The 11,796-nt window shown below is 48.1% G+C and overlaps 1 protein-coding gene across 10 annotated transcripts in view; it reads right to left on the reverse strand.

The window, feature by feature from the left end:
- SLCO5A1 (solute carrier organic anion transporter family member 5A1) overlaps positions 1-4,983 on the reverse strand; it is a 133,297-nt gene extending 128,314 nt beyond the window's left edge. For all 10 annotated transcript variants that reach the window (XR_006409184.3, XR_006409180.3, XR_006409183.3 and 7 more), the window contains exons 1-2: positions 4,797-4,983; positions 1,732-3,136 (exon numbers count right to left, since the gene is read on the reverse strand). Coding sequence is in view for 2 of the 10 variants with exons in the window: in XM_044382795.3 (XP_044238730.1) it covers positions 1,732-2,647 (916 nt within the window). In the remaining 8 variants the exon portion in view is untranslated. The remainder of the gene's footprint in view (positions 1-1,731; positions 3,137-4,796) is intronic.
- Positions 4,984-11,796: the final 6,813 nt, after the last annotated feature.

An 11,796-nucleotide genomic window follows, 5' to 3' on the forward strand; every position in this document is an offset into this window, starting at 1 on the left:
TTAGCATGTTAAAGTTCCTGTACGTGTATAAAAGAAAGTCCTTATTTTTATAAGATACGTGCTGAAGCCTAGGGTTGTCTATAATTACTTTCAAAGGCTTAGCCCCCCACCCACAAAAATAAAAAAAAAAATGAAATACATACATACACACAAACAGGCTGATAAAGCAAATATGACAAAATGAACAATTACTGAGTCTAGGTGGTGGAAATATTGGTGTTCACTGACTGTTTCAAATTTTCTATATGTTTGAAAATTTGTTGTAATAGATATTAGAAAACAAGGAGGCAAAGTAATAAGCTAGTGCTCTCTGCCCTGAATGAAAATTTCTTTCTCTTGCATTTAATAATAAAAAAACATTATAGAACTCTTGTCCTAATGCATTTGGGCCAGTTACTGGGGACTATACATGGCTCAGACACCCTGTACAATGGATTCTGGGGACAGCAGTTGTGCTGAGGAAAGAGCGGAGCCCTAGTAATGGGGTGTCATTTTCACTGTCCTTTGAAACATCCTTATTCCCACACCAAAGATCCTATCAGCGCATGGCTAATAAAATGGTAAGTATAACTGGTATTTGCTTATTTACCATTTTTTGTAAAGTACAATCCTTTCTCTTCTTTTAGTTGGACTCCAATATAGAAATATAGAAAAAGAAAGATCTTATCTAGCATGACTGCTATTCATTCTTTTCAAGGGTTCAAATCCATCCCTTTAAAAGCTCCATTTTGAAGCGACAGCTAGAACAGAGAGGTGCTGACAACCACACAGATTTCTAGGAACAACATTTTCCTACCTGCTGCCATGGCTGCTTGGTCTCATATCAGCACCCTTTATTAACCCAAGCACCCCCTGTTCACGGGAGCTGATTCGTGCAAGTCAAATCACCAAACCCAAGAGTCACTTGCTACCAAGTTCATGGACTTAAGGGTCTTCAATGAGCAATAAAAATAGCTTTGGAGTAACTTTATAACTTGTGATCTTGCTTCTGTGTAAAGATATGCTAGTCATTTGATTACACTCAAGGTTGTCTTTTTTTTTTTTTTTTTTGATGGTGATGCAGGTGATATGTAAGAAGTACAGGTATGGAGGCAGTAAAGCATCTTATATGTAGCACTCCATTAGCCCTGCTGTGGGGGACAAGACCGAGAAGCAGCAGGGGATGAAAGCAGTAAATAATCCAAGACTTCACTCCACAAGCCAGGTACTTCTATTCCTCCCTGAACTTTCTAGAAGAACAGCCAGTAGAGGATAAACTTGTAGAGTTTTTACAAAGGCAGGCAGCAAGAGAAAGAAGCATGACCCCATAGTTAAAAGTTTGTATTACTTGGGAAAAGAGTGTGAAGTGTGAGTCTGATGATTAGCCCACAGACCTCTCTGCTATTTTGATTCTCTTCCACACTAAAACACACCACAGTAAGGCTAAAACATAAAAACATAAAATAAACTGAAGCTTAATGCTTAAAATATACATGCAATATATATAATGACATTATACATACTATATATATAGTGAGATAGCTAGATATAAATATATATATTATATATAATATTATATTAATAATATAATATATTATGGTAATAATATTATATATAATATATATTATTTATAATAATATATATAGCGTGTGCATGTGTATATATATAAATATATAATCTCCTGGGAAATGTGGAAGTGTTTCTTTTTCACTGTTGACTTCAAGCTTATTTGAGAAGACAGGAAAGTCTTACCTAGGTACAAGGATGCGTTTTCTTTCTTGACATTGTCATCTAAGTAGGTTGGTCCCAAGGTATAAATAGGTGTGGAACCCATTCCAATGAGAATCTGTGCGCAAATGAATAAAGCCACATAGACCCAATGATTATTTCCTCCTGAGTCCTTCAGGCAGGCGGGAGGCTCCGAAGGCGCCGTGGAGTTGCCATTCTGACACAGGCCATCGTTGGAGGCCGACGCATTCAACTCTTGGATCTGGTAGGGAGGCGAGATGAAGTGAGGTAAAGCAAAAAGGGCAGCCCCGACGGCAATGAAAAGTCCACCCACGGCCAGCCACAGGGGCCTCCGACCCCGGCCGCCAAAGTAGCTGACGAACACCACCACCACCAGGCTCCCAATGTCAAAGCAGCTGACCAGCAGCCCCGACTCAGAACTCTTCAGACTGTAGCGCCTTTCGATGGTGGTGATGACACTGCTCAGGTACCCAGACACCATTAACGCCTGGATGAAGGTCAGAAAGCACATGCAAACCAGGAAGCAACGGGAATCCGTGAGGACCACATAGAGGCATCTTCTCCCCTGGAGCGTGGCCAAAGTAGAGGACACCGACACGGCTTTGCTGACTTCCACCCTGTGGTTACATTCCATGAGCCCTGCCGTCTCTGCCGAGGTGGAAGGAGCAGAGGGACTGGGGACCAACCGGTTTGGGCCTTGTTTCAACTCCTGATGGCCCAAAGAATCTGTACAGCCGATGGCTGGCTTGGCTCCTGCACTCGCAGGACTGAGGTCTGGCCGGCAGGAGGCGCTGTTCAGGACCGGTAAACTCTTGGACCTAAAGGTCTCTGGTTCGCACTTCTCTCGGACAGCTCCTACTGTGCCTTGTGCTTCCAGCTGCTTTCCCTCCTGGGGCTGCAGCCCAGTGCCTTCGTCCATGGCTCTTAGAATTCAGATTCGATCGCTGATCGTCGCACTCAGGGACTCCGGCGCTTTTCATCCACCAGCACGAGGGGCCGAAGTCGGGCCCACTCAGTCGTGCCCACCAGGGACCGGGGCTGGGGATGCAGAGCCGAGCAGCAGGGCATCCTCACCAGCAGAGAGGCACCCAGGGCATCCTGACCGCAGATGCGGCCCCGAGGCTCCGCAGCCGCGTGCCCCGGGGGACAGGGGTCCGCGCAGTCCTGCGATGAGCCCTGCTTGGGGTCCACCTCGGGGCGGTAGCTCGCGGCAGGAGCCTTGCGCGTCCCGGGCGCATCCCCTCCGCCGCCGCCGCTCGGCCCGCCGCCTGGAGCGAGTACGCCCCGTGCCCAGCGTGGGGGCGCTTAGCGCTGTTGCCCGCGCCGCATACCGCCCGGCTGGTTGCGCCAGAGGCGCCCTGTCCTCGCCGCCTCGGCTTGCGACACCCTCGGGCGCAAAGATGCCAACCTGCAAAGCAGAGAGAGGGCGGTCAGCGAAGGGCGGCTGGGGCTGGCGTCTCAGCGCCCCGGGGGCCAGCGCTGGGTGACTCGGACCGTCCCAAATGGGACCGAGGGACGAGCGAGGAGCGAAGCCTCAGAGGAGGAGGCGGCTGCAGGCTGCAGCCTCTAGTGCCCAAACAATAAGCAGCAGGCGGTCGGCAGAGACCCTCCCTCATTGTCTACCGTGGACCTGCCCCCGCCCCGCCCCTTTTGCCTTAAACAGAGCATCTGCTTTTATATGTTAATAATTATCAACCTGGCAGCACTGACTCAGAGGCAGTGTCTTTTATTCGCGTGAACTAATTGCAACCTTTTGGCACTCCTACTCCATTACTCAAAATAGAAAATGCCCAAAAGAACAAAGGAAAGTTTTTTGGTTTTTGGTTTTGGGGGTTTTTTTGTTTTGTTTTGTTTTGTTTTGTTTTTACAAACAGTACCTTCCTAGTACCGATTTTAAAAAAGAAAAGACGGGGGTAAAGCTACGTGTGTAGAAATGTGTGTACACACTTGTGCGCAAGCACGTGTGCGCGACTGGATGTGAATTCGTCTGCTTCATCAATTAGAGACACGTATGCAAAGCCCAAAGCAGCCGCAAAAAGGTCAACGAGCTAGCCTCTGTATTCCCAACACTAAAAATAACCCCCCAGCCCAAAAGAACTATTCAATTTCAAATACCAGGGGCATCTGAGGCTGCGGCCCACACTAAGTCCCAGCGCGCAATGTCACGCGAAACCGAAAATCGGATTGCTTTGCGGAGGGGTGGGGAAGCAACAACCAAACAAAGAGATGCCGCCACGCTCTCACTGAGCTCGCTAGGAACCCGCCGAGCAGTCTTGGCACGAGGGGGCCGCGGGAGAGGTGTGCTGTTTACATCGAGCGCACCCCGCGAGCGTGGGCCCGGAGTGCGTGCGCGCGAGTGCGCGCGCGCGCACACACACGCACACACATACACACCCGCGAGTATGTGTCAGAACCCCTCGCGCGATCCTGCATCCCGATCGAATTCGGCGAGAGGCGAAAACAGGTGTGTCCCCGGGGTAAGCCCCCGCCCCTAATCTCGGGGACTCCCACTCCCGTCCTCCGGCCCGGGGTGATGTGCACCAGGTGGGAGAGGAGAGCCGGACTTCGCTGCGCTGGGTTTCATTTCGCGCTTTGTGATGCTGCTGAGGGAAGAAAGGAGGAAGGGTAAGGGAGAAAGGCAGAGAAGCTGAGCGGCCAGGGCGGCCGCTCCGGCGCCTCCCTCGGCTCTGCGGGGCCAGATCTGCTCCCAGATTCCCGGCCTGCCAGCCGTTCACAGCCCGGGCTTCCCCGCCGCCGCCTTGCCCCGGCGCCTTCCCGGGGAACCCCACGGGCGGCCGCGCGCCGAGCCGGGGAATCCCGGCAAACTCCCTCAGCGCTCCGGGGGCGGCGGAACCGCTGCCTGCGCCGGCACCCACACCGCAGCGCCGGCTCGGACCGACACACGGTTCCCGGCAGGGAGCTCTCCGCCCGGCGTGGAGTCCCAGGGACACCCCGGCGCGCGCGCGCGCGCGCGCGCACACACACACACACACACACACATACACACACTCAACCCGCGGGAGGACACCTCTCCGCGCTGCCCGGGCGCACAAGCCGCCGCTACTCACTCGTGAGTCTGTCGGTCAGAATGTCTGGCTGAGAGTGGAGCGGCGGCAAGTGGGGACTGTGGAGGTGCAGGAGTAGTTGGGAGCCGCCTGGAGAGGCAGCTTCGGTCCAGCGGCGGAGAAATCAGTGAATGAGACTGAGTCAGGCTGAACTCTTACCCCCACCCCTCGCCTGTCACCCAAGCCTCTCCTCTCCAGACACACGCGCACAGAGACGCGCCCGAAGCGGAGCAGCAGAGGGCGCAGGCGCGCGGGCTACCGCCCAGCCCGGCCCGAAGGCAGCGAGCCACCCGGCAGCCCTTCACCTGCGCGGTGGGGGGGACGGAGGCCCCAGGGAGCAGGTCTCCAAGAAAGGCAGCTGCTGAGCCAGAGAGCCCACTCGGAATAAAGAAGTTATTTCTGTTCGTTTATTCCGTGCCGTGGGTACCCACAATGTCTAGGGACCAGAGTAGGTTCTGGGGACCAAAGATGAACAGGATAGGATCCCTGGACTGAGGAAACCTTTGTCGTGTAGAAGAAATACCCCGTAAGTAGCCTAAAACAACGAGGTGAGTTCTGTACAGGATGCCACCGAAGAACTTAATAGCCATTACTCTACTCCATCTTCATTTCCAGGCAGAAGGAAAGGCAAGTGCAAGAGCATGGGGCATGGTGCTCCAAGGTCATAGAGGAGCCGCAGGGAGATCTCAGGGATGGAGCAGAGGACTGGACTGCAAGGGTGGCAGAGTGGAAAAGGTCAGCAAGGGCTTCACAGGTCGTGTGCTGTCAGCACTGAAGGGCCTGAGCCATTCTGACTTGCTCACCACAAAGCCGTTCTGGCCGTGGTGGGTGAATGGAGGCCTAGAGAGAATGTGTGAGGCAGTGGCAAGGACATGGAGAGGAGGAAACCGGTTAAATATACTATGAGAAGGTAGAAGTGGCCAGACCTGGAGGCTGATAGAATCTGGAAGACGAGAAAACAGTCCAACATAAGACGTCTCTCAAGTTTCATAGCTGAGTGGGTGGGTGATGTCCAACAAAATCACAGGAGAAGCATGCTCTTGGGAGAAAGATGGTTCTCCTCTCAGGTGGTGCTGATTTTGACAGCCAAGTACATGTGTCCCATAAACTATTTTGATAGATGACACACAGGAAGTCTGGACTAGGGATGTGAATTAAGAGTCATCAGCCCAAAGGAGGTATCAGGTGAATAAGGAAGGCCGACTGAGTAGAGGAAGGCTAAGGACAGGGCCCCGGGGACACCACAAAGAGAAGAAGAGGGGGGAAAGCTAAGGAGGGACATACGAAACAATGGTCAGAGAGGTATGTGAATAATCAGAGAAGTCACAGAAACCATAGCAGCAGAAAACTCGAAGGAGTTATCAGATGCGTAAAAGGCTGCAGAGAAGTCAGAAAGGGTAACTGGAAAGAGCCCATTAGCTGTAGCAGGTAGGAGGACCCTGGTGAATTCTGAGAGTGGAAGATGGTTCCTAATGAAGGAAGGGGACTGCCTCCTTCAAGTGCCATGCCTCTGCCGTCATGACAAAGCCACTTCACTGACCCTTGGCCTTACCCAACCCGAGCATTGTCTCTACTTTACAGACATGACGAGTAGAGTGTAGAGAGATTAAGTAACTTGGGGAGGACGCACAGCTAGTCTGTGGAACCCATGTGTTCCTGAAGCCCATTCTCTTGACTCTGACTCTATATTCTCTCTCTTATAATCGTAGAGCAGCTTGACTTTTCAGTGCACCTTGTATCTGTTAATTATCTCACTCTAGTCCAACAACTACCATTCACAGTTAATCCTTAGAGAACAAAATAGGCCAGCTGACACCAAAGAACAGTTAGTGTGTGTTCGATGTTCATGTTGGGACAGCACTGATCTCCTGGCAGCTTCCAGACTGATCAAACAGGGCAAATATATTCATTTCCTCATCCCCTGCCACTATCCCCTCCTCCCGAGATCTCCATTGAGCCCACTGTTATTTTTCCACAAACAGGCAAGATGACTCCAGCTGCCACCCCTGCCCAGATTTTAGTCCCCTACTGTTAGTAAGGTGGGCAAAAATATGTGTCACTTCTGGTATCTAAATACTCCTCTGAGCTTGTTCTGGATCCAAACAGAATCGAGCTGCCTCCTATGATGTCCTTCTAAGCACTTTGGCCCATTCTCTCATTTCAGTCCCAGCCCTAAACATCAGTTGTTCTTCAGCAAATTCAATCTGTTGCATTAGGTACCAGCAGAGGGTTTCCCTGCTGAAAAGTGAGATAATCATGTCCCTGGAACACGCTGTGTTTATTCATGGTCAATTACCACAGTTAAACTAGAAACACCTTTAAGAACATATAGATTTTTTTATTGCCCCTAATAGAAAGATCATGATTTATAGACAGAATTTAAAAGGTCCAATTAGCTCTCCATATAGGAAACAAGAAGAAAATATTTAGCAAGAGACATTTCTTTCACTTTCTCTTCCATTGTTAAGTATGACTTTGGAAAAAGCCAGGGGTGTTTCCATCAGCCTTAATCTTCAGATTCATAGAAAGAAATGGATTCAGATCATGGGATTCTGCTGTACCCATGGCTCTTTCACATAATATGAATGAGTACACTTGCCTAAACTAGGAGGCCTACCTTGTTAGATGTATGCGGATAAACTCGCTTCAAATTCCCAGCTTGCTAATGCTTCTTCTAAGTCATTAATCAGTCGAACTTACACATAAGTTGCTCCTTTCCCAACTTTCATATAATAAGAAGGTCGCCTCTGGAATTACCTATGGCATTCCATGGGCTTAAAATCTGACTGCTCTGGAGCATGGAACAAGGAAAGCCAAGGGAGCCTTTTCTTCACTCCCTTCTCTTCCTCCTTAAAAAAGGCACACTTCAGAAGTCTCCCAGACACAAGAACTGGATTTTGGTCCAGAATACTTTCTGGACTAAAAACATAATAAACAGTTGCCAGTACGATCACTGAATTAGACACTGGTTGTTTAAGAGGGGACAAATTGTATGTTTTAGTTAACCTTTTTTTTAAATATTGAAATACAGCTTTATTCACAGACCCTGAAGGGGTTTCCAGAATATTAGCCTCTGTAACATATTTAAATTGCATCTTTATTCTTAGGTCAAATAAGTAATTTATGATATAACTGATTTCCTCCTATTTTTTTATTTTTTAACTTAATTTTATTTTTATTGAGAGAGAATTGACACATTTTTTAGGTGTACAACATAATGGTTTGATATATGTATATATTGTTAAATTATTGCAATGATAAGTTTAGTTAATATCCATCACCAGACATGGTTATAGATTTTTTTTCTCATGATGAGAACTTTTAAGATGTACTCTCTTAGCACCTTTCAAACATACGATAAAGTATTTGTTTTTAAAGATTTTATTTATTTATTTGACAGAGAGAGACAGCCAGCGAGAGAGGGAACACAAGCAGGGGGAGTGGGAGAGGGAGAAGCAGGCTCCCAGCAGAGGAGCCTGATGCAGGGCTCGATCCCAGAACGCTGGGATCACACCCAGGGCTGAAGGCAGACGCTTAAGGACTGAGCCACCCAGGCGTCCCATACAATACAGTATTGTTAACTATAAGGTTAAAAGGCAAACTCTTAACACAACTTGACATTTATCCCCCCTCCTTAGAAGTAAATTTCAAGCTGGGTGAAACAGAAGAGGAACAGATTTGGCCCTGGAGTCCAGTGAATGGAGGCAGTCACTCTAGCCCTGTGGTTTGCAAGTGCTAAAGGAGTGTCTGACCGGCTCCTAGGTGGCTCAGTCGGTTAAGAGTCTGCCTTCGGCTCAGGTCATGATCCCAGAGTCCTGGGATCGAGTCCCACATTAGGCTCCCTGCTTTGTGGGGAGTCTGGTTCTCCCTCTGCCTAACGCTCCCCTGCACATGATCTCTCTCTCTCTCTCAGATAAATAAGTAAAATCTTTAAAAATAAATAAATAAAGGAGTATCTGACCAGCTGTGTCAGCTTTTGCACTTCAAGTCCCACAACCCAAGAGGCCACAGTCCCATGAACACCTGGGACACACGGTCACCCTCGAAAGGAGCCAAGCGATTTCCAGATATCAGCTTCCCTTACAATCTGTAGACAAGTTGGGTCAAGGCCTGAACTAAAGACCAAACAAGGAAAATAAATGCAAGGGATAAAATGAAATGAAACTGTGTGGGGCGCCTGGGTGGCACAGCGGTTAAGCGTCTGCCTTCGGCTCAGGGCGTGATCCCAGTGCTCTGGGATTGAGCCCCACATCAGGCTCCTCCTCTAGGAGCCTGCTTCTTCCTCTCCCACTCCCCCTGCTTGTGTTCCCTCTCTCGCTGGCTGTCTCTGTCTCTGTCGAATAAATAAATAAAATCTTTAAAAAAAAATGAAATGAAACTGTGTTAGATATGCTTGATTAACACTCAATGTGCAGTCCCTACATTTGTTTTTTCTTGAATGGCAGAGTCTAGAAAGCTAAAAACAAACCAGAAACAACAACAACAAAAAACACAAAACTAAACAAATCAAAACAAAACAAAACAAAACACACATTTCCCAGACTCCCTTGCTGATCCGGTTCTGGAGAAGAACTGAAGCATTCTTATGAGTTTTGGAAGGTGGAATGAGTCATGGGCCACATCCTTTTTGGCTGTCTTATGCCAGCAAGCAGGTCATAGAAACATGTTATTTTTCTGCTTCAGTGTTCAGTTGTCCAAACTCCAGCTTCTGGGTATTGAAAGGGAGTGGCGGTACTGGCTCTCCAAATCCAGCCACAGTAGGGTCTCCTGAAGAGAATACACCCGGAAAGGCCTTTGATTTCCACACCCACCCTGTTCCTCCCCCACATTGGACCAGACATACCAGTTTCCCTGGCAGGACAGATGTATAGTGTTCCAAGAAGCATTCCTGGTCACCCAATCTAGAGATGATTCGTCCAGGTCTCCCAGAGATTTTCTAAGCACGTATCTTTCTGTAGCAAATCTCTTTCTGCCAAAAGCCCAGAGTGATCTCTCTGTCCTGCACCGGGCCGAGATTAATACAGTAGATAGTCGGCTTCTGAATTATGGCTCACTCATCCACAGTTTGGGGTCCCTCTGCCTAGTTCTCAACTTGCCTCTTTAAAGCAGAAGTCTCTGAGTGGCTCAGTCGGTTAAGTATCCAACTCTTGGTTCTCACTCAGGTTGTGGGCTCAGGCTGTGGGTTCACGTTGTAATCTCGGGTCATGGGATCGAGCCCCACATCAGGCTCCACACTTAGTGAGGAGTCTGCTTAAGATTCTGTCTTCCTGGGGCGCCTGGGTGGCACAGCGGTTAGGCGTCTGCCTTCGGCTCAGGGCGTGATCCCGGCGTTATGGGATCGAGCCCCACATCAGGCTCTTCTGCTATGAGCCTGCTTCTTCCTCTCCCACTCCCCCTGCTTGTGTTCCCTCTCTCACTGGCTGTCTCTCTCTCTGTCGAATAAATAAATAAAATCTAAAAAAAAAAAAAGATTCTGTCTTCCTCTCCCACTGCTCCTCTCACTCATGCTCTCTCTCTCCAAAATAAATAAATAGGGGTGCCTGGGTGGCTCAGTCGTTAAGCATCTGCCTTCAGCTCATGTCATGATCCCAGGACCCTGGGACTGAGCCCTGCATTGGGGTCCCTGCTCATCAGGGAGCCTGCTTCTCCCTCTCCCACTCCCCCTGCTTGTGTTCCCTCTCTCACTGTCTCTCTGTCAAATAAATAAATAAAATCTTTTAAAAATCGATCAATCAATCAATCTTAAAGCAGAAGTCTCTAGGACCTATATTAGGGATGAGCTTGAACTATTGGCAAACTTCTCGAAGTCTAGATCCAGAGAGCAATGCCAAGAAAAAGCTGGAATTCCTCTCTCCCTCCTCCCTTCTCGATTTCCATTCCCCATCTAAGGACATTTTTTCCCCTAGATGATTGGAAAGATCCATATCTCAGGGCTGACCTGAAGTTGGTGACCTTATCCCAGAGCACAGAATATTTAACACAAGATAATATAAACAACACACTCACTGCAATGACCCACTGTCAAGGCTCCCCTTCAAAGCAGGTAGGATGACAACAGGTTCTCATTTCTTTACATTTTTCTAAAAGACCTAGAGAGCTGTTGTACAGCAGTGTATCTGTAGTCAGTAAGAATGTATTGTGTGCTTAAAATTTTGTTGAGGGTAAAAAAAAATTTTTTTATTGAGGGTAGGGCTCACTGTACAAGTGTTCCTATCACAATAAAATAAAATCAAAGAAAAATAAATGAAAGACCTGAAACACTGACATTTATAAATCATCTGTGGTGTAGTCCTGCTGGTAGCAAAAGGTGAGCTAGCCTCTGGACAGCACATCCTTCCCCCCTCCCCCACCACTCTTCAGAAGGTCTGTGTCATCTGTGGCAAATGAACACTATTTCATCTTTGTGGTGAGTGCATGGGTGTCACTTACCCATATTTCATCACAAGAAGATGCCCTAATTCCAAGAGGCACCATTATTTTATGTGTCACTAAGAAGGAAAAAATGCTTCCACTTAGGCTATGACACATGCCTTAATGATGAAAGAGAGGAAAAGAGGGCTACCGCCTAAATTTAATTGTGGCTCTGCCATTTAGGGCAGTGTGGCCTTGGACAATCTACCAAACCTCTCTGCCTCAGTTTCCAAGCTGGAGTTCATCACAGTATCTATCTCACAGGGTTGTTGTAAGCAGTAAATGAGATAACATCGACAACATGCTTATAACAGGGCCAGGCCCAAGGCTGGAGCTCTTAAATGTCAGCCTTTGCTACAGATCCGCATTGCTGTCTTTTCATTCATCCTACGCACAGTTTTTCCTCTCTGGTTGTCGGAGGGCAGGGGATCCAGAATCTTTTATTTCATGCAGGCCACACATTTCTCTAGGATTAGTTCCTATCTGGGAAATTATGGTCAGACTGATAAAACATCATATACTCTGTAGGGTCCACTATTTGGTTGTTTCTGTTTGTTTTGTTTCATTTTTCATCTTCCAACCATGGGAATCC

This window comes from Ursus arctos, unplaced genomic scaffold (genome assembly GCF_023065955.2).
Source record: "Ursus arctos isolate Adak ecotype North America unplaced genomic scaffold, UrsArc2.0 scaffold_6, whole genome shotgun sequence".
Lineage (NCBI taxonomy): Eukaryota > Metazoa > Chordata > Mammalia > Carnivora > Ursidae > Ursus > Ursus arctos.